The sequence below is a fragment of the Haplochromis burtoni genome, unplaced genomic scaffold (genome assembly GCF_018398535.1).
Source record: "Haplochromis burtoni strain Fernald_Lab_line unplaced genomic scaffold, NCSU_Asbu1 Contig_307, whole genome shotgun sequence".
NCBI classification, from domain to species: domain Eukaryota; kingdom Metazoa; phylum Chordata; class Actinopteri; order Cichliformes; family Cichlidae; genus Haplochromis; species Haplochromis burtoni.
This window is the reverse complement of record NW_024582668.1, coordinates 375,490-397,964: the sequence shown is the minus strand read 5'-3', so window position 1 is coordinate 397,964 and position 22,475 is coordinate 375,490. Positions and strand designations below refer to the sequence as shown.

Sequence of the window (22,475 nt, the reverse complement as noted above, 5' to 3'; positions counted from 1 at the left end):
AATCAGGAAGAAGAAAGGGAATATCTATTGAAAGAAGTGTTAATCTTTCCTATAAAACAGCATAATTTTTTTTTTACAAACGGTACAGTACTGTGCAAAACTCTTGAGCCATCCATTATTTCTTCATATTTTTTACATTTTGCTTTCAGGTGCCAGACTTTCTTGCTATCTTGAGCAAAAGTTCTCCAGGCTTTCTGAAGGTGTCAACTTTACATTGTGTCTTTCTTAACTTTGTTACTGGCAGCATGTCATCATTTGATTCCCATTTCTTCTGTAGAGTCTACAAAAAATACCAAAGACAGTATTTTGTTAGTAAAGCTGACATCCATCATGAACAACCCACATCACCCACTGCATGAGTATGTGAGTGGGCTGAGCAGCTCCTTTAGTCAGAGACTGAAACACCCTCGCTGCAGGAAGGAGCGCTTTCGCAGATCATTCATCCCAACAGCAGTTAGACTCTATAACTCCTCAATCATGATGTCATAAGTCACTGGACACTGTGAACATCCACGGTCACCACTTCCATGTGTATGGACATGTGCAGGTATATATGTATGTATATGTATACATATGTATATTTAGTGTGTACATGTGTGTGTGTACATGTCTATAAATAGGAATATTAGTGGTACAATAGTTATGTCAAGCTATATAGTTTATATCCATAATCACATACTGTGTATGCTACCATTGTATATAGTGTATTATCTTACTTTTTGTCATTGATTGTACTTATTTGTATTTTTGTATTTCCATCTGATATCTGTACCTGAGCTGGGGTGATGCAAAAATTTCCCCGTTGTGGGATCAATAAAGTCTTATCTTATCTTAAAATAACAAAGAGCTACTAGGCAAAAAGTTTGGTCTGTCTTGGCATGGGGTCCAGTGTGTTCATAAAAATCTGAAGAAACTGGACAAGTGGGAGCAAAAGATGAAGTGACATGCATAAAATGTTACCGACAGCAGGTGAACAGTATCTGAAAGCCATGTCCTGAAGAAACAGGAAAGAAATCCAGCAAAGGCCTGACACAGGACCTGAGACTTTCAGCGGATCTATCTACTGAAGTCTCATCAGAAGTGGTCTCGGTGGAGCGGTGGCTATCAAGGAGCCATTCTAAGAAAGGGAAGCACAGAGGAAATGCTGACATGAGCAAAATTTCACAAGAATTGGACTGAAAATAAATATTAACAGGTCTTATAAAGTGATGAACGCCATTTGAAATTTTGTATTTTAGTTTAAATCACCGTCACTAGGTGCAGGGGAGGTCAGGAGAGAGGTACAACAGTGAGTGACTACATTATCTCATGTGATGCTACTCAGCCAGTCAAATCGTTTATTCAGAGCGTGTGTGAAAACAGAAAACTCCCAAGAGGAGAGGAGATGCAGAAGTGGGGTTAAAGCTGAGCGGGTTTACATGTTAAATGTAGTTATGGGAAAAGGAGAAAAGGGGAAGCTTAAAATACACCTTTGCGTTATTTTTTAATTAAGCACTTTTGCTTTTTCAAAAATCTCTTGTTTATTTTGGAATGCAAACCTTATTTTACTCAAAAAGAGAAAAGAACATTTATCATTTATTATTAGAGTACCCTCCGGGTCATTGTGAAACTTCATAATAAACACTGTTGGATGGCAACAACCAAAGAAGAGCTTTGAATGTGTTTCAAGAACCTGGAGAACTTTTCCTCGAGACTACCTACAGACATTACAAAAGCTTGTCCAAGAGAGATTGCGTTGAAGAATAAAGATGTTTTTAGAACTGTACAAACTCTCCTTTTGCCTTATATACTACATATGCACATTTTTCAGTAAATCAATGCACCCGTTTCCTAATTTGCTACTAAAATCTAAAGAAATAAGGATCAAGACATCTGCACAATACTGTGTATGTGTAAGAAATTCTTTATGTTGTTTGGGATCATGCAAGAAATCAGAAAAACCATTGTTATTTGAATCTGACATGCGGGCCAACACATTGTTTCCATTCCTCTTCACATCTCCCTTTTGCTCCTAAACCATTGTTCAGAGAGGGAATCAAAGAAAGTGACCTAAGCTCATTACTCCATCTGTACGTTTGGTCTTTTGTCTTTTGTTGGTCTGGCCGATTGTTAAGGTGTCTGGGCCGGGCCAGGTAAAGCCCTGATTTATCTTCCCTCGTTGGGGCCAAAGCTGGCCAGGAGAGGAGGTTTGTGAAAATCCTCTGCAAGCAAATAAATCCTAATTTTGGAGCAGAGCTGGAGAGTGAGGAGATGAAGGCCAGCCTGCTTCACTCCTCCTTCACCCCCATTTTTTTTACTTTATTTTGCTCATGCTAAGACGATTTCCTTTGTTACCCCGGTGACATGCCCGGTCAGCCTCTGTAACAATGGGCTGGTGGTAATAGCCGTAGATGCTGAAGATGACTTCTGGCTTTGCCGAAGCAGATAACAGAATTCTGCAGTCAAACTGACTGAAGCCATCTTTACCTCCACGCTGTTTCTCCAGTGCTCATTGCTTCCCTGTTTTGGATCCCTGTCCCTTCATCTCACCAGTATTCCTCCCGTCTTTCTTTCTGTCTTTAATCCTTATTGTCCTTGTTACTTTTTTTAAATATTCCTTTTCTTTTTCCTTCCGTCCTTTATTCTTTTCATGCATTTTGCCTCTCTGTTCCTTCTTCTACATCACTCCATAGTTCCTCAAGCCTCTCTTTTTTCCACTTCTCCTTCATTTGCTCACTGTTAACTCCGCCACAGAGGACTTAGTCACGCACCCCTTACTTCTTCTCCTTCGCCTTCACTCATTTTCTGGGCGTTCCCTCGTCTCCTTCCTTTTTCACTCAGAGGCTTCACGACAAAAATCGTTTCATTTTTTTCTCTCTCTTTTTTCCGTGTCTTGCTGATATTCTCATCAGTAGTAACAAGTCTGCACAGAGACACAAATGCGGAAAGTAATCAAATTTCTCCGGGGTTATCGGTGAACACATTTATGCGCACACACTAACAGACACACACAGGGCGAGAGGTCATTGTAAATAACTCAGCTTTCGTGCTTTCATTTCCCTGGGGCATTGACTCTTGCTTGGCATTCATAACCATAATATGCACAACCTGACGGACTCTGTGTGTGTGTGTGTTTACTGATAGTACATAAACACGCACACAAAGGCATATTTAGTGAAATATACACACTGCAGGCGTTTTGCAAACCGATAGACTGAAAAATATACATTCTTGTTATCAGCACACACACACACACATAAAGACATGATAATGGGCTGTGCTTGGAATTTCTCTATCCATCTTTACTTGCTGTTCCACTCGTCTGCAACCACTGATACTTGTAAGACAAATCCCGTCTTCTGCTTCATCTCTCGCTCGCTCTTTCTCCAGTGCTCACCTCTTTGAAATCTGCAGGCAAAACACCGATTATGTACACACATCCATATCCACATACACCTGCTTAATCCCAGACAAGGGGTTGTGTTTTGAGACTTTTTAATGTATTTATGCATTTGGCTTCTCCTGAATAATACATTGTTATTTGTTATTTTCACTGTGTATGCTTGGTGAGAGATGGAATGGAGTGAAAATAATAAAAGCGGAGCGGTGCTGAAAAATATGAGGATAACTACCAGCTCAGCCGACAATAGCGGATATTTTATTTCATTTCGCGCGGAACAAGAATGACGACAAGTGACAGGAGACGGATTTCTAAAGAATATTTGTTTCTCTCTGCGTTGGCTTTGATTCTGTGGCATACTACAACAACAACAACAACAACAAAAAGATCGCTTATTCACAATCATCATTAAAGGATCGCAGCGTGGATTGAATAGGATAACTGCTTTATTTAATACATGTTTCAGATTATTACTCGTTTTATGTTAATGTATGTACAGGAACACATTATCAGAAATAGAATATGGATAATCTTGTTATTTCTTTCTACCACTGAGTCAGAGTTTTAAACAAGGAGTCATTTTTTAAGGTGGCGTTGAGCAATAGATCCCCAGGCTTTTCTTTGGCTGCTGTTTCAGTTCTTGTACTTGACCAGAAATGCTTTTTAATTGTTGAACCACTTCAAAATCACCTAATTTGTTCCAGTATCTTTAGTTAAATCTATGAGAAATGTCAGAGATGACACAGTTTGTCAGGAATAAATCATTATTTTTGCACGAGCTAGGTGATTCCCAAAGAGCTATTAGCCAAAAACCTGGCATATCTCGGCACGGTGTGCAGCCTGTCCTTAAAACATTTAAAGAAAGTGGACAAGTGGAGGACAAAAGAAGAAGTGACCTGTCTGAAAAAACTGCAGCATTTGGAACAGTATCTGAAAGTCCTTGAAAAGCCCTGGAGAACTGTTCCTGAAGGCTACTTGAAGAAATGACAAGAAGGCTTACCTGAAAGAGTTGACGAATAAAGATGAGCATAGCAAATATTGACTTTGGAGCTCATTAAAATTTTAAAATTGCCTGTTTGCCTCACACTGTATTTCCATGTATGCATGTGTGCACATGTTTGCACGTGGTTCAGTAAATTGCTTCTCCAAGCCAGATATAAAGAAACGAGGGGTAGCTCAAGACATGTGCACAGTACTGTAGAAAACGTCAGTCTTGTGCATGTATATCTACACTGTATTCCCTGTTTACACACAGCACCTTCATACAAGGTTCCTTCATTACTGTTCACCCACTCCTGCCTCGCTGCTTATTTAAGGTCTGTCCATCGACTGCATCCACTCCCCAGAGTAATGCTGTGTTCACATTGTTGCAGTGGAGGGCAAATTAGATACTCCTTGCCTTCACTGGGTGATTGATTGTAAATCAAAGCACCACTGATGTAAAATGAGCAATCAGGGTTGTAACTTTTCAAAGTTTTACCTTTTTTCTCAACAAGGTGCCGGCCACTTAGTCTTGTTCGGGAATCAACTGGCATTGTGTCGCCTCAAAGCTGAGATGATGTAGCGCAGTGGTTATCGATCAAGGTCGTCAGGAACCAGAGTCCTACTGGTCTTCATGTTAGCGACCTAATCAGACACTGTTAGGCCTGGGTTAGAATGTGAATGTGCTTAACTGAGTGGGAGGAAAGAAATCCAGCAGTTTATTGTCCTCAGGATTTTAAGTGCTCAGTATTCAGTGTTCATAAAGGATCTGGGGCATATACACTATACGTTGTCTTAATCTTGCCAAAAATGTTGTATATGCAAAATTTGCATGCACTGCTCTATCATCCATTGGTAATCAATTTGCGGATCAATATTAGTGAATGGCAGAAATAGTTGAAAATGGACAAGTAGGCAGTAAAGGGCGCTTCGTGGCTTTTTAGTGGAGGAAAGACATCAAATGAGTTCTGCGTTTAGAAATTTATGATGAGACTACACATACATCTTCATCGGTAAAACAGCCACAAGTGACAATTACAAGGTAGTAATGTGCAAATTTCCATCCATTTCATGAGATTCTCTTAAATCATAGGAAATGCCGAGAACATGGCTCAGCCAGAGGACTCGGTGACCTTGTCGATGAGTTGGAAGTGTGCAGCTTGTTGCCTGCAGCTGTTAATCCCACTGTTCATGGTTCAAAAAGATTTATATGACAGCGCCACTTGGTGACATATCATCATAAAAGCCACGATGCTTCATAATAAAAGTAGTCCAGTTCTTTTTAGTGCTAAATAGGATGTACAAGACGGCCGTCAGTTAATTGCAAAGAGCAGTCAAGAGAAGCCAACAAAAACAGTAATAATGAATCTATTCATCATTTACTCTAAGCCCCTCGTGGCAGTGGCATGTGCCAATGGCAGACTCTACCAGTAACTTCTATTATGAGTAGATAATCACAGAACAGAAGAAGGAAATGCATAAAACAGCTATTGTGAAAACACAGTTGGTTTCCATGAACATTTAATGGACTGTAACTTTAAAATGATCCATCAGAAAAACAAAAGGCAACAAGGAAAATAACAATTAGTTGCAAAGTTTAAAACTGTTATTTTTATTCTGTTGTTTTAGCTGCTAAAAGTGGCATTTTTTAAAATGATTTTCCCGTTTCTGCCTGAAACCTTGCAATTAAGCTGTAAGTGTTTTCTAGTGGCACTAGAGCTCCTGTAACTCTGTGACTGCATGATTTCGTGTAGAAAATATTTCACACTGAATTGCTTATACGTCAAGGAAATAATAGTGTTTTCTGTTTTTCCTTGGTTGCCCATTTTTGAACACTTCCTCCCCGTTCTGTTTCCTGACTCGGAATCAAGTTTTCTTTTGTTTTTTTCAGCAGTAATACAAGCAAATTAAAATGCTGCTTTTTAGTGAACCAAATAGTTCAGTTTTATCTCATTCGCCACGACCACTTGACCGCTGAGGCTAACCCATATGACTTTTCTCTGGCAAATGCGGCCTTTTTTTTTTATCGTTTTCCTCATTCACCTTAACTTCATTCCAGCTTTGTGAAAATTGTAAGGACAGGCCAATATACCTTCATTCCTTAAAATGTGTTTGTGTTCTATGGCTTTCAATTTTCCTCACAATTAGAATACAACCCATGCACACACACACACACACACACACACACACACACACAACACACACACACACACACACACACACACACACACACACACACACACACACACACAGTCCCTGCCTGCAGTAATAATGCTTGCCAGAAAAGAGAGAGAATAAATCCAAGTTATTTCCATCTACTGTTTGTTCTAAATAAATGTCAGTTCTTCTGCTCCACTTTCATGCGCACTCTCTCTTCCTCCTGCAGCCTTATCAAAATTTTAATTGTTGTCATGTTAAATAGGGTCCTATATTGGAAGGCTGAAATGGGCATGTCACCTTGAGCAGGTTTATCTGATTGTGTGTTCATAAAGATGCTTTTTTAGTATTAAAGTTAACTCGTTGTTATTTTTCCTAATTAAGCCAAAGTCCTCAGTGCAAAGAAGTGACTGATGTGGTGTGTCTTCATTTTTCCCCCTGTTCTTTAGCTTTAATATAGATATCACATACAATAGATAGTAATTGACTGATTGTCTCAGTTAGTTATTGGAAATAAAAGCTTAATGTGCTGGGTTCTAAATATTGTGGCTTATGTCTATTTGTAGGCAGGTTATGAGCTGTGAACTGTGAGATCTTCTTATTTGCTTAATATTAACAGTTTTTGGATCTGCTTTCAGGAGTTAATGAGAATAAAGCAAAGTGAGCTCAAATTGTTATTGTTAGTCACCACACAGCTTCAGCACCCAGCCTGGGAACTGCTGACTTTAAACTGCTTTCATGATATGGCTTTAGATTTATTTGCTCCTTTATCAGCCGGTGACAGAGAACTCTTACATTGATGTTTATTTAAGTGTGACTATTGAAAAAAGAGATAATGCAGCATGCACTATCGCACTTTGAGCTTATCCTGCATTCAGGTGAAGAGTGTGCTGACACTGTATGTCTTCACGCAGATGTGCCTGTGTTTGTACTGAAGACCAAACACCCACTGTAAGGGACTTTTCAGCAGCTCTGAACTGCATTTCGCCCCCAGCAGCTACCAGTCATTAGCAAGTTTTTTGATAGCAAAGGCCAAGCATGATTAGCCAATGCCTCACTGAACATCAGTAGTGATTTTGGCTCCCCACCACCACCAGCTCCAGTTAATCAGGAGCTAATGAAAGGAAATTTGTGGCATATGCACTACTTAGCCCACATGAGTCTTTGTACCTCTTTCTGGGGCCAGAGGGGATATTCTGAATGCAAAACTCAGTTTCAGGACACAATTCAGACCCCAAGTCTCCAAATACTGACAGAACCCAACTGGCTGTAATGTAATTAGCATTTAAATAATCTAATTACATTTTATTTGTAGTATTTGATTATATTTAATTCACAGTGCCTATTAGCTCAACTTCCATAATTTTCTTAGCTACCTTATTCACAAGGGGTCGCCACAGCGGCTAGCTCCGTGGTAGACTTTCACACAGGATGCTCTTCCTGACGTAGCCCCCAGGAGATTTTTGTCTCCTATTGAAATGGACTTTTTGTTTGTTATTCAGATGTGTACACCGCCACATTTTGGAGCTACGACATGAATAACTTTGTTAATGTGGCTTGTTTTGTCATGTTCTTTGAATTTTTGTATTTAAAAAACAGCGTTGCATTATAATTTTCTTACTTACTTTCTAAAATGCAATTTATTGAATAGGATCATAACTTTTGTCATTCATAAAACGTATGTGGTGAGGGATTTTTACAGTGAGCAGAGCATCACCCTGCATGCTTCTATCTGTGCTAACGTGGAGATCGTCATGAACTCTGCAACCCGCTTCACTCGTAGTGTCACAGGTTTGCTATTCTAATATGAAGGCATACAAATTACATCCTTACCACATAGAACAACACAGCATGATAGAGCGTGCACGGTATCTGTAATTGACTGACTGCGCACTCATAACCTTCCTGACACTCACAGTCATGATCCTACACTATTAATAGGAAACCAGAGACTGCAGTAGAAACAAGTAGAGTCAAATTATACTTTAGCAGTTAAAAACAATCAGTTTTACTAACTCACAAAGGAAGAAAATCTCACAGAAACTCAAAAATATTGAATGTAGTGCAATTAGAAGAAATTCATTTAGGACTACCCTACTTAATCTTTTAATTTAAGCATTTATGTGCTCAGTATGGTGAGTCTAACCAGGTTTTTTTGTTGTTGTTTTTTTGGTGCTTTTGATCCTGAGGTGCCTGGTGTAGAGCTCAACACTTAAAAACCACATGAATACATTATTGATTATGTGGGCTCCTGGCCTTAAAGAGGTAAACAGAGAAGCAGTTAATAGTGCCTCCGGCTACACTCCCCAACTTATTTTGGCACCAAGATCTTCTTTGTTGCTTTCAAAAGGCCTTAATCCAAGAGAAACAACTCCTGGTACAAGCACTGACAGCTTGCCAATAGGTAATACAGGCTTTTTCCCATAGGCTATTAAGGGGACAGAGAGGCCCTGAGGTTAAAGAAACTGCCCATCAGCCAGTGTTTGTCTTTTCTTTTTACCTTTTATCTCTTTCAGCTTGTTTATGTAGATTACAGGGCTAAAGTAAAGTGAGTTGTCACAACGTCTTGATGGTTTGACACATGATGTGCAGCCATTCGTGGACTCCTTTAGCAGTGCGCTTAGGGCACCTTCAACATTATTATGAGTGGATAACATATATAATCGCTGTGTTTACAGCTTGTTGCGTTGCACTGAATAGCCAAAGGCATTTGTTTGCATTCTGAAAAGTCCTCCGCATCGTGTTATGTAGCACAATCAGCCTTTTTGGACACTAGATTGGCTGCAGGGCTGCCGTTCTGTATCTCACCTCTGATCTCCCAGTCGAGTAACGGGAGCTTTTCCCTCTCCCAAGCACATTTTGTTAGTTTGGGAAAAGCATTTCGATGCTTCCAATTATGATGCGCACGATAAGTTGGTGGAAGGATTTAATGTGCCTCTGGGTTTTCATCAAATGGTGCTATTTGAATGAGCGTGTTAATATTCGTTGATATTTAACTGAAGAATTTAAGTGTTTTTTGTTGTTGTTGTTGTTGCTGTTAAATTGTGTGCTGTCCTTTTAAAAGACCTGTGCATCTGTGTGTGTGTTTGTCATAAATGCCATACCCGGGCGATTTAATCCCATCCCACCTTCTTTCTGTCACTCAGCAGAATAAATGGGGCCTGTGTTGTCATTTCAACACCCCACCTGTGCTTTACTGCATTTTCCAAGCGTAAGATATCTGCCAGCAGTAAATGACAGCTATGGTTCCAAAAATCAAGCATTGTGACATTTTTTGTATTTTATCCTCTGTTTTTACATTCATATTTTTTTTTCTTAAATATTGATTTAAAAGAGCAGCAACTGAGATTTTATGACCGCAGGACGAATAGCTGCGTATCGCGACAGCTAATGGGGATCTTTCTAAATCAAACTAACCTAAATTAAACTAAACTGTCGTAAGACCTTTGGTTAAAAATCTGCTTAGACATACTGTACTCACAAGCTCCACTTCTTGATTGTGTGTGTGGCCGACGACTGGAGCATGATGAGGGCTTTTTGTGGTTCGTTTTCCATTCTCAAGGGTAAAACAGCAAAGCGTGTAAAAGAGAGCAACAGCTGCAGTTCAGTGGAGCGCTTTGAAGAACTACATCAAACACAAAGAATCATCTTCCAGCCATTGGCCTCACAGCAGAGGGAACGAAGTGTGTGTGTGTGTGTGTCTGGAAAGCGTGTTGGAGAGGTGTGTAGGACTGTTAATCCTTTGGCCTTGCCTCAGTCCCTGCCTCCTGCTCCTCACCACTTGCTTTGGGTATCTGGCTGCAGATTCTCATCCATATTTAGTTCTTGGATTTCAGTTTTTGTCGATCTTGTCTGTTGATTTTCTGACCATTCCACGCCGCTGCTTTCTTTCTCCCATTCTGACCCTTTCCCTTATCTCCCTTCTACACACTTCTCTTTTACTAGTTCCTCACCACCTCTTCATCTACTGTCTGTTTTTGGGTTTTTTGTTCAACTTCCTTTCTTTCCCTGCCTGCTTTGTCTTTGTTCAAACAACACCAAGTGCCCATTGTTGTGCTCCTTCTGAATTTCACATGCCCAGTTTGTCTTTTAGTACTGTGGGTACCAGCTTGGTTGGCCCGGCATCGTTAATCCATGATAAGCAGCAGCGAAACTGGCTAAATGTCAAGGAAATTATACACACAACTTTATTTTATTTTAGTATTTCAGGATTTTGGTTGAGATACCTAATTGTTTTTTTGTCATGACTGAGATTAAAAAATCAATACCAGTCATCTTGTTTGACTGTCTTTTTTACCATTTAAAGGCACGACATTAAAGTGACATACTTCCCATTTAAACATTTTATGTTTGAGGTATAAGCAATTTATTTTGATGTACTCCATAGAGTTGGGTTATAATTCAAACATCAAAATGTTAGTTGGTGCAGTTTTATGGATGAAAGTGGGGGTCACGGTGTGTAAAGCTTGTCTCAGTATAAAACTGGAAAGTAGGAACTGTAGCTTTGCCCAAAGAAGTAAAAAACAAACAAACCCTAAATGTGTAACTTTGCCTCTGAATTACATTTGTTTTCTATTGCTGCATTTTTCTTTGTCAGACTTTCTCCATAGTATTTTAACTCGGTCCCCTTGTAACTTGTTTTTGTCTCACTGTTGCTCCCTCTCTGCTTCTTCTTCTCCTGCTGTTGATGGGTGTACGAGGGTTCTTGATTAGAACACACACTGCCGAGCTCCCCCTCCATCGCATCATTGCATTTGATTAGCTTCAGCCCCATACCTCCCTTATCACTACCAGCACAACAGGAAGCACAGCACACACACACACACACACACACATACAGGTACACATGCATACATATCACAAACTCACTTGCAGACTTATCTGAACTCCATGGTTGCCTCCAAACGTGCACTGGCATATATGACTCTCCCCACACTTGCGCACGCATCTGGTGTGCGTCTGGTTTCGTGGCAGCGGGGTATCAAGTAAAGCCAGCACGGCACTGACAGCTCCGTGTCCCTAATGAAGCATTAATAAACTACAGCACAAAACAGTGGATCAGAGAAGTGGAGCTCCCCACCTGCCTGGAAAGTCTGCTGACTGCCAGAGGGAGAGATGAGGAGGGAGAGGATCACTGTAATCCCCATTCTCCAAAACCCCTCTGCTCCACTTTTCTGGAAGACATCGCAGACAGACAGACATACAAACACCTGCTAAACTACTCCGAACTGCCCTAGTGGTAGTTCTCACTACACTACACGTGTCTGCGTAACTGCACTTTTCCACGATAACATGCAAACACACAAGCGCACGGGCTCAGAAGGTGAAAACAATACCACTTAAGCTATAGCTTAGCTTTAGCTCTGTAAGAGACTTCACATATTATAGTTAAGCTGCTACAAAGTGCCACCCAACATGTCAGCAGCTTCTACACTTAACTACAGCCAGGAGTGCAAAAGGATTTGCTTCACAGTTGTTGTTATTCTCGACATTATGCATTAATTTGTTAGTTTGATAGAAAGTTAATTTCCATGCATGCAGAACAATAAAAAGGAAAAAAAAGCTTCCAGTTCTCAAGTTCTCAGAAATGTACACTTCTCAACATGCTCAATTTCAGCTCAGAACGAGTAGAGAAAAATGGCAAATTTGCATTTTTTTCTCTTGTACCCTTTTTGCCCACCTTGCATTGATTTTATGTTCCTGCAGCACTGCATAGTTTTCAGTTTGAGAAACACACACCTTAAATGTGGGCAGTGCTAATCAATTATTTGCAAGCACCCGGCTAACTTCTGCATATCCAGCACAGCGCAGCACGTCACAATTAGACAAATTGTTATCCCAATTTGAAATCCACTTGCCGTTAAAAGAGCAAGTTGCAGAGTTGATCAAGTGTTGATTTGTGACGGTGTGTATTCAGAATTTCCCACAGCACATGAATTCGCAATTAGGCACATAGGTAGTTCAGTTACAATGCATCCCACAATGGCAGACAATGCCAGTCCTGTGGTTTAAATGAAGCAAACCTGCTGAGTGCAAAATTTTGAAGGAGGCCTGTCCACACAAATGCTGCATGCTTGTGATTAGAAGAAAGGGGGGGAGCAATTGTTCTGTGAAAGGAGCCAATCAAATCCAGGTCTAGCTGTGATGGACTGACAGGAACGAGTCCATTTTTAGAAAACGCAGTGTCTCAAGTGTAAATAAACCAGAGTTTTGTCTCCTTTAAAAGTCTTTTAAACATTTAAATCTATAAAGCATTATTCTATTAATTGGGCCCCAGGATGTTTGCTTTTCTTTTGGGGTGTCCTCTTGTTCCCTAATCATATGCCATCTCTCACTGTGTTTGTGCTGGAATGCCAGTGCTTTAGTGTCACTTGTCTTTGTGTATCCTTATGGGTTTTTCCCCCTCATTATCCTAGCAGCCCAGACCATGCTGAGATTCACTCTAGCGAGGGAGAGTGATCTAATTGGCAGCAAGGATCATTCTAATTTACTGACTTTTTACCTTTCCTCTTTCTCCTCTTTGCTTTTTTGTTGCCACTTTTCACCTGAGAAATGATTAGAAAATATAAGTAAAAACTCCATGTAGTTTGCTATGGCGAGCATGCTTTTTTCTGTCTTTCTTTTTTTTTTTTATTTGAGCTTGTTACACCGATCACATTCGCCCAGGCAATTTGCCTGCTTGTCTGAGTCTGAGAAGGAAAGCTTATCTGCACTAACGCCCCATCGAGGCTGTGCGTCGTATCCAAATCGGCCCCTGTTAGCATTCAAATCAAGCGCCCCCACCTCTCCTTCCTGTTCTACCTAGCTCTCGTGCCCCTTACTATCGCCTCCACCCCTTCTTGCCTGTCAACACGCCAGATTTGCTTGGAGGAAAGGGAGGTTGGGGAGGGAGAGAAAGCCCAGGCTATTATTTAATGAGATCAAGAAGTGCTACGAGGATGCTGTTTACTCTAAGGAAAGGGGGAATCACTGGGTTTCTTTCTCGTCTTTCTCCTACTCTTCTTTAGATGTGACTGCAACCCCTTAACAACCACTATTTTATAGAAGAAGTGAGCATTCTGACAAGGTACGACTTCTTGTCAGAAAACAACTCCCATTCCCAACAGCAGGTCTATCAAAACAACACGCTAAATGGACTAGCACTTATATAGTACGTTTCTAGTCTCACTGACCAAACTACAAGAGCCACATTCACCCATTCACACAGTGCTTCATCCATCATACACCAGTGCTACTGTGGGGTTCAGCATCTTATCCAAGGACACTTCGGGATCGTGTAACAGCCCTTATGAATAGTGAATGACCGACTGTACATCCTGAGCCACAGCTACCTGAAGAAACTTGATTGTACAAGCCCTGGACAAATTGCAGTGTGATTGCTGCGGTCTTCTTTTTGGCGGTTTGTGGGATTCTGCTGTGGCTTGTACCTTTTATCAGATGTACAGGAGGGGCTCAAAGTTGAACCTCTGCTCTTGTGACTTTGGGGTAGGTGTGAGCAAAAGAGAAGGGAGAAGGAAACATCCAAGGGCTTATTTCCCACAGCAGTATGAGTGCACCAATTCATGGTTCGTCTTGCTTTATCATTATTAGATGACATAAGCTGATGGATCAAATGGGAGTTAAGTCATACATTATCCTTGGTTATTTGGGTTTTTGTTGTAGCTTATTCAGCTTGCCTTATATGTGTAAAAATGGGGAACAAGATGCTAATGATGAAAGTTGAATAACAGCTGATGCTTTTATCCTGATGCTCAGACTTCAGACTCCACTTCTCTTTCCAAAACACTGGAGAAGTTGGATATCAAACTTCCAGATAGGGCTTTACTACCTCAGCATCAGCTCCTCTGAATCGAGTAGAACGTGCCAAAGCCAGACAAACTACTCTCTGATTGCTGGATCATTCTTTGAGCTCACTTACAGGATGTATAATTTCTCAGAGGAGCCCGAGATCGCACCTTCAACCTTACGATTATTAAGCAGGCGAACTCATAGCATATGCTGGGTAACACAGTAGTTTGTGCATGTGCACTGAAAGTAGCTCGCGTATAATTGCTGCAACTGTGATTTAACATGACCTTTTACCTGCTCCGGCAGATACAACAAGGTTTTTATAGCGGCTCCGTTCCCACAAGTCATCAGCGTTTCATTGTTCATGTGATTAGACACACAGCGGAGGCCAAGCATCACAATTGCTATCTGTTTCGCATGAGCAGCCATTAAGTCATCATCACCTCACAATGACCTATGATTTCCAGTAATGATTTATGATTTCAGTTTGTCATTTTCTACGAGTCTCTTTTAGTTAGAGATGCAATTACTTGATCGTACTTTATCTTGAAGTTACTTGTAAATTAGAGTCGGTTTTAAAGTTCCTGCTGCGATACAGCTCAAATATAAAATGGGGAGGGGGAAAAAGTGTTCATTAAAGCGCCTAACGCACCAAACCTCAAAAGAACTTGACAGGAAAGAGCAAAAAAAAGAGGAAAAGAAAGGAGGGTGGTGGGGATGTGTCATAAAGACGAGGAAGGCGAGGGAGGGGGGGTATGCTTTGATCAGGAGCACTCCTCATAGCTCTCCTGTCTTCTTACACATCCATAATATATCTCTGCACACATTCCAGTCTCTTATTAACAAGGCAGTGCCATTTCATCCCGGAGGCAGGTATTGAATTTTCAAAAAAGGTAGAAAAGAAAGAAGGCAAATTTGAAACACGCTCTGCTCTTGTCTGAGGAGTAAAGAAAAAAACGCACACAAAAAAACAAAGCGAGACGCACAGAGTTTGCGATTCAATATATACACTCCCGCTTTAAATTAAATTCATCGATGTTGCTTGTAACAAAAGCGGGGATAATATCAGACATTGGTAAATATTTATTCTAAAAGTGGCGGGCTTAGGAAATGAGAGGGCTGCCGATGCCGCGCTTCTCTCTCATGGGAAAGCATGTTTGTCTGTGACAGTCATAAATATGTATCATGCTGTGAGAAGACAGCGATTGTAATCTCACAGCTGCCTTTTGTTGAGCATATGAGGCCCGAGAAAAGCCCCCGTTGATGGCGCACAAAGGCAAAATTAAAAGTTGCACCTTCTCCTCGGATTGGGGTACGTCGCTCAGCGGCAAGTGGCGTGCTGCTTAATTAGGATGGAAACAAATTCCTCACGAGGGAGGAATACCCCTCTTCCCTGCTCTCACTTGGTCTAATTTATGGAAAGGTAAATATTCAAGGGTCGCTTTTCAGCCGTGCCGATTAAAGCATGCTTGAGCGTAGCGACACAGAATGTGTTGTGAATGCAAAGCTTCTAATCCAATTCACACTACTCTGTGAAATGAAACTTGTTTGTACTAGTAGATAGCTGTGGCAGTGCATCTTTACCCAGGGGTGTCAAGTAGTTCTTCAAACCTCAGAATAACTAGGCAGCGCTTGTAAAAGTGCACCGAAAGCCACTTGAATAAGGTGGCCTGTCATTTGTGATGCACTCCAGTGTACTGTAGCGGCGAGCACTGTGACGTATTAGCGCTTGACAGACGTGCTCTTCAGTGCAAGAGCCCCTTTTGCTTTTGACTAAAGCTTGTTTTTATGTCTGCCCCTTCCTGCAGCTCTGAAGGATCCCTGTACCGAGGTGGCCTGCAGCTACGGCAGCACCTGTGTCCAGTCTTCAGATGGCTTGTCGGCAAAGTGCATGTGCCCCCTCGGCTGCGAGGGCAAGCCCAAGCAAGTAGTGTGTGGTAGTGATGGAAAGGACTACGTGAATGAGTGCGAGCTCCATCAGCATGCCTGCAAGAACAAGAAGAACATTCGTGTGCAGTACCAAGGACACTGCGGTAAGCTCTCGTTGTGTTTTCTGTGTTTCTGTTTTTTGTAACACTGATTTTGAGCACAGGTAATATTGAAGAGTTCCCATCACAGTTTATTTTCTTTCCCAACCCAACTCCGCCCTATTTTGCTGTAGCAGGGAGATGTCCCAGAGTCACACTATCAAATATAAATTGTTGCAAAATATGGAAATACAAAAAAAACCCCTGATAGTATCAAAAATTACATTTCCAATGGTGAAAATGTCATTTTTGTTGAGATTTTTTGTTTTAAATTGTCAGAAAACCTTTTCTTCCCTTTCCACTGTTCCCTACCTCTTCCTTTTGTGTTCCTCTATCACATACCCTGCTTATTTAAGGCACACCTCCACTCTAATTCTCTAATTCATTCAGGTTGCTTTTCCCCACACAGGTTCTCCTACGATGCAGATTGATGTTTTCTTTAAATAGGTTTTAAGAGCAGTTTTTTGTGTTGTTTTTGGCTCATCCTTGTTCTCATCAGGCAATTGTTGTTTACTCTCAAGGCGCTCGACTATTTAGCTCTTTTCATTCTGTGGCGAGGAAGACGGAGGGAAAGACTACAGATAGTAACTCTGTCTTTTAGCAGCAGGAGCCTCCAGGAGACAGAGCGGGTGGTAGGCAACGAGAGATGGATGTGTTTGTCCACAGGCAGAAGGTTGGTCGTATAAATCCAACGTGAGTCGGCCAAAGTGACCTGGGTTGCACCGTCTCCCCTGGGGACGGCGTCAGCTCAGGGGACTGGTTGGCCCTGATGGTGCTTTAAATCTTCCTGCAGCCATTTCAACTGAGCATTGGCTATTTCAACTTGCTAGCCCGCGCCAGGCAAATGCTGTTGATTTATCTGCACTGCTAGTTTTTACAGAAAACAACCTATTCTTTTTGTAATCACCCCACTTGCTCAGCTAGAGGAAAAGCATGGACTCTAGAAGCTGTTCTTCTCGCTTAATGGGTAGTAATGGTCTTTCTCTCAGATAATGGTCTGGCTGGCGGGTCAGGCACTGCGTCATGCAGAGACGCTGCGTGCATTACGATAAAGCCCCTGTTTGCTCAGTTGCAAGTCTCTGCAAGCCTTTGTATTGTGCACACAGAAAACAATCCGAGGCCTGGCCTATGGTCACTCCGCCTCCCACCCCCACGCAGCCAAAGCGCTCCGTCCCTTTTTCTGTCCCAGCATTGTCACTCTTTGTATTGCTGCCAGAGGTCTCTGGAAACCATTCTCCCTTATTCTCTGTTTCTCATTCTCTTTCTACTCTTTTCCCGATGATAGGGTGTTTCATCCTTGGTGTGTTTTGAATGACTCGCCGGCAGCTTGGCAGTGATTTAATATGTCACGGTGCTACATAAATCCTTTGTCTTCCCACATGCTGAAAGCGTGGCGAGCAGGATAAAGCCTGGGCTCCTGTTTCAAGGAGTAACACCCCCATCACACACATCCACAAACCAATTCCATTATGATCACGGACTGATAGGGCCAAGCGTGCCAGACCAACACTCCCCTGGAAGGAAGGAGGTGCGAGAGAGCAAATCAAACCGATCGTCTCTTCATCTGTTTCCTTGTCTCCCCTTCACATCCAAGGTCCTACTCTGAGCTGCTCTCAGCTGCCGGGCCACTGATAATATCTGTGAAGCAGATATTCCTCTTCTCTTCTCTTCTCTTCTCTTCTCTTCTCTTCTCTTCTCTTCTCTTCTCTTCTCTTCTCTTCTCTTCTCAGCTGACATATCATAGCTATAAGACTGTTCGCCGCTAATTAAAAGATGACTTACCAACACTTTATCTAACAGGACTTAAAAAGTTTTCTTTGAAAGGAGTTGCCAGTTTGAACACAATTAATCCAGACTGTGCTGCTTTTTTCTTTTGCCAGTCAAGCGTTGTTCACTTTTTTCCGCAGAACCAAAAATGGTCACAGATGTTTTAGATTATGTTTCCTCCGAGTCTAATTACAGTTTTTCACAAATTCTAAGACACATTTCCTGAAACCTTATGGCCTTTTCTCCAAGCTTTAAACACAAGAACCAATTTTCAAACTACTTTCATAAAACCTTTGACTCTTCTAAGAAAAAACACACACACACAAAAATGCATGAAAAGCTCAAAACTACACAATATTTTTAGATAATTTGCTGTCAAAAATAATAACACTACTGAGCATTCATTGCACAGTACTACAGAAATGAGAACACACAATCTCAGCTTTCTGGTAATTTCTTGAAGTATCGTCAGAAATAGTTCTCCAAACTTCTTGAAGGACATTCAAAGCTCCTCTTTGGATCTTGGTTTGTTTTGTTCTTTGTTTGGCATCATTGTCGTGCTGAAAAATTACGTTTTTCCAAATCAGATGCTTTCCATGTACATGGTGAATCAAACTCTCACAGTACTTTCCTGTGTTCATAGTTCCATCATTTGTTGTTAAGATCCTCGACGACACTGGATGAAATGTGGCACCAAACCATGACAGAGCCGCCACCATATTTTACAGATACATGTAGAAACTCATTGTTGCACCTTTATCCTGACCTATCTACAAACATACAATGATTTCAACCAAAATTTTTTAGTTTGTTACTTTGGGTTCACCACTCTGTAGGAGCTTTGGTCCCTGTTTCTGTTGCTTTAGAATTGAGACCATTGAGACTGTTTCTGATGAGGCTTCATTGAACAGTGGATGGATCAACTGTTCAATGAAGATCTAGACCGGGGGTAGGCAACTCCAGGCCTCGAGTGCCGGTGTCCTGCAGACTTTAGATCTATCCTTGATCCACCAGATGATTCAAATTGCTAAATTACCTCCTCAACATGTCTTGAAGTTCTCCGGAGGCCTTGTAACGAACTAATCATTTGATTCAGGTGTGTTGATCCAGGGTGATATCTAAAGCCTGCAGGACACCGGCACTCGAGGCCTGGAGTTGCCTACCCCTGATCTAGACCTTTAGATGGATCAACTAAAGGTCTAGATGCTTTCAGTGCCTCTGTCAGGCCTTTGCTGAAATATTTTTTACGTCTGCTAATTGTTCTTTTGGCCTCCACTTGTCCAGTTTCTTCAATTTCCTAAGGATACATTACACACCATACCAAGGTAATGCCAAGTTTTAGCTAATAAGTCTTTGGTAATCACCTTTTGGTGCAAAAATACAGCTTTTTTGTGTCAAACCATGTTATCTTTTTTGTAGATTCATTTAGAGTAAAAGAAATGAGAACTAATTATGTGTTTTTGTGACAAATTGACAAACCTTTCAGTCACCCAACACATTCCTATGTTATGCGTTCGGAAACAGGAGGAAACATGAAACCCGTTTGGATTCAATCTACACATATACATTTATTTTACTTTCTCAACATGAATCGCTTTGGAAAACACTATCTAACACGATTGTGGTTAAGGTTAAGGATAAGGTTATGGTTAGGGTTAGGGCTCGAATACACGTCTGGAACGTGCGTTACCACTGGGAGCGTCATTCTATTGGATTTCATCCACAACCGGGCGCATGTCATAGGGACACGGAAGGTTACCTTTCGCGTTCCCATTGGACGCCTTGGGACGTGACAAATCGTCGGTATGTTACGTGTCAGGAATGAGAATGTTCTGGTAGACAACACAGGTTAATCCCTGGAGTTAGAAAATGAAACGAAAATGAGTGAAAAAGCAGCCAATGTTCAAAGAAAAAACTCTGGAAGATCTCCAGAAAGCCTGGAGAAGCACTGCTCAAGACCACCGTAAAGAAATTACAAGAGGGTGGTGGTTCAGCTCAGCGAGTTGATCAGGTGACCCGCATGCTACAAGACTAAAGCAGAAGCCTGGGTATTAACTCATTCACTGCCATTGACGTCTATAGCCGTCAATTGCAGTGAATGAGTCAATGGGTTTAACTCATTCACTGCCGATGGCTGGCAGTGAATGAGTTAATCTAACCTGTCTTCTCCTTGTCTTTCTCTTCCAGCTTCTTCTCTTCACTCTGTTATTGCTAAAAAGCCCAAACGTGTATTTTTTTTTTTAAATGACAAAAAAAAGGTCTGGCCCCTTGGAAGCAAAATTGAACAAAAGACTTTTGAACTGTACCATAATTGTAAGAAGTAAGACTCATAAAAGCAATATTAGCTCTGTGTGTGAAAAATACCAAAGGCAGTAGTTTCTCGAGTAAGTCGTAGTTGGCGATGTATAAATCTCCTACTAGAGGTTTCTTCTGTTTGTTTTCATATTGCAGAAACATGGTCTATCACAGCTGCTCAGCAAAGATCATTGAAAATGACTGCTCTAAATTGTGCTCGTTCTTGTAGTCCTCCTCCTCCGCCTCTCAGCTTGTTGCCTTCCATTGTTAGTATCAACCTTCCACTTACCTTTGCTACCTAACATATACAAGTTTCATTACATAATTAGCAGCAACTATTCACATATTTGAGTCACCGTGTTTAAAAAAAAGAAAAACTACATTTCTGCTGTAGCTGTGTTTAATCTCTGCCTCCAGTGGTTAGTATTATGCATCACAGGTGCATCACTGTGGTGAAGTGTGAGAATTTCAGATTCAGAGAAAAGATTAAACGAGATCTGCAAATTGTGTCTAACTAGGTGAAAACTGTTCTGTCATTTATTCGATAAATGGAAGTTTGATAGCATGATTCGGAGAATGGGATTCTGTGCTTTAGCAAAAGTGACAAACTGTAATTCCTTCCCTGTCGTATTGTACTGTATGTTATGCTGTACTGCAGTACACATTCTTCACTCTTTCTCCACAGATCCGTGCAAAAATGTTTTGAACTGCCGCGTGGAGCCTCTCACCCGCCAGCCACTGAAATTTGTGCCACTCGAGTTGTGCCCCCTAAGCGATGAGCCTCTGTGTGCCAGTGATGGCCGGACGTACCCCAGTGAGTGCGCTATGAGGGCGACGGGCATCCAGAAAGGCGTCACGCTCAGAAAGATCCATGCAGGACAGTGCACAACGCTGGGTAAGGCCGAAGCTTGTTGTCTTTAAAGTGTGCAACCCTTTCAATACAGATCCCAGAACATCTTGGAAATACATTTAGTGATGCAAGGGATAAAAATACTCAAATGCCATGACTTATATAAAGGATTCTTTTATGCTGCGTGAAACAGAGATTTAGTAGACCTTGCCCTTCTCTCCCCGTTAATAATCTAAAAAAAAATGCAACATAATAAGATGAGATGAATTCAAATATTGTAATTTATCTGCGTGCAGGTATAACAGGGAGTAGCCATTTGTCTGTCTAGGTCAGAATTGTTGAACATAAGGCTCCGGGCTCTGAATCTGTCCTGCAAAGACTTCAATCTGGCTCACAGTTTCTGGTTTTGGAAAATGTGAAGGAGGGCATAGATTCTGGATTTTTTAATGAATTTTAATAGTTTTTACTTTAGCTTTTCTTGCTCACAGAGACCTCCCCCACGGCCAAAGGTTTGTATTCTTTCACTATGAGCTATAGAAAGTTCAGTTTCTACATTTCTTTCATTTCTACAGCAGCATTTATTTATCGTGTAGAAAAAGTAAGAGAAACTCTTAAAGTTGAAGTTTCATATATTAAGAAATCTCCTGCATTAAATGTGTAGTTAAATGAAAGGGCAGTTTCACTGGTCCGGCCCACTTAAGATCAAAACTGAGTGCATGTAGAATGAGTCAGACATCCCTGCTTTTGGTCTTTTGTTATTTGACTTATCCAAATTTCTGTTTCGTGGTATTTGTAAAATTCAACAATATAATATCTTTCTATATTGGTATGTGACTATACAGAAGCTCACTTAAGTCTCATTTGTAGTCTGTTGTAGGCTGACCAATCGTATTTGAGCAGCCTTGACACGGTGTCTTAAAAAGAGCAGACTTGCTGAAGATCAGGGGTGGGCAACTCCAGGCCTCAAGGGCCGGTGTCCTGCAGGTTTTAGATATCACCCTGGGTCAACACACCTGAATCACATGATTAGTTCATTACCAGGCCTCTGGAGAACTTCAGGACATGTTGAGGAGGTCATTTAGCCATTTAAATCAGCTGTGTTGGTTCAAGGACACATCTAAAACCTGCAGGACACCAGCTCTTGAGGCCTGGAGTTGCCCACCCCGCATCTACAGCAGGTTCTAGCAGTAGGAAAAGTGACATACATTTAAATGTCTTGTGTATCTACTGA

General features: G+C 41.3%; 1 protein-coding gene across 8 annotated transcripts in view; it reads left to right on the top strand.

Moving 5' to 3' along the window:
- The window catches only part of agrn (agrin), a 261,810-nt gene that overhangs the window by 148,716 nt on the left and 90,619 nt on the right, over window positions 1-22,475 (top strand). For all 8 annotated transcript variants that reach the window (XM_042228156.1, XM_042228161.1, XM_042228155.1 and 5 more), the window contains 2 exons: window positions 16,114-16,338; window positions 21,080-21,289. In XM_042228156.1, the coding sequence (XP_042084090.1) occupies window positions 16,114-16,338; window positions 21,080-21,289 (435 nt within the window). The remainder of the gene's footprint in view (window positions 1-16,113; window positions 16,339-21,079; window positions 21,290-22,475) is intronic.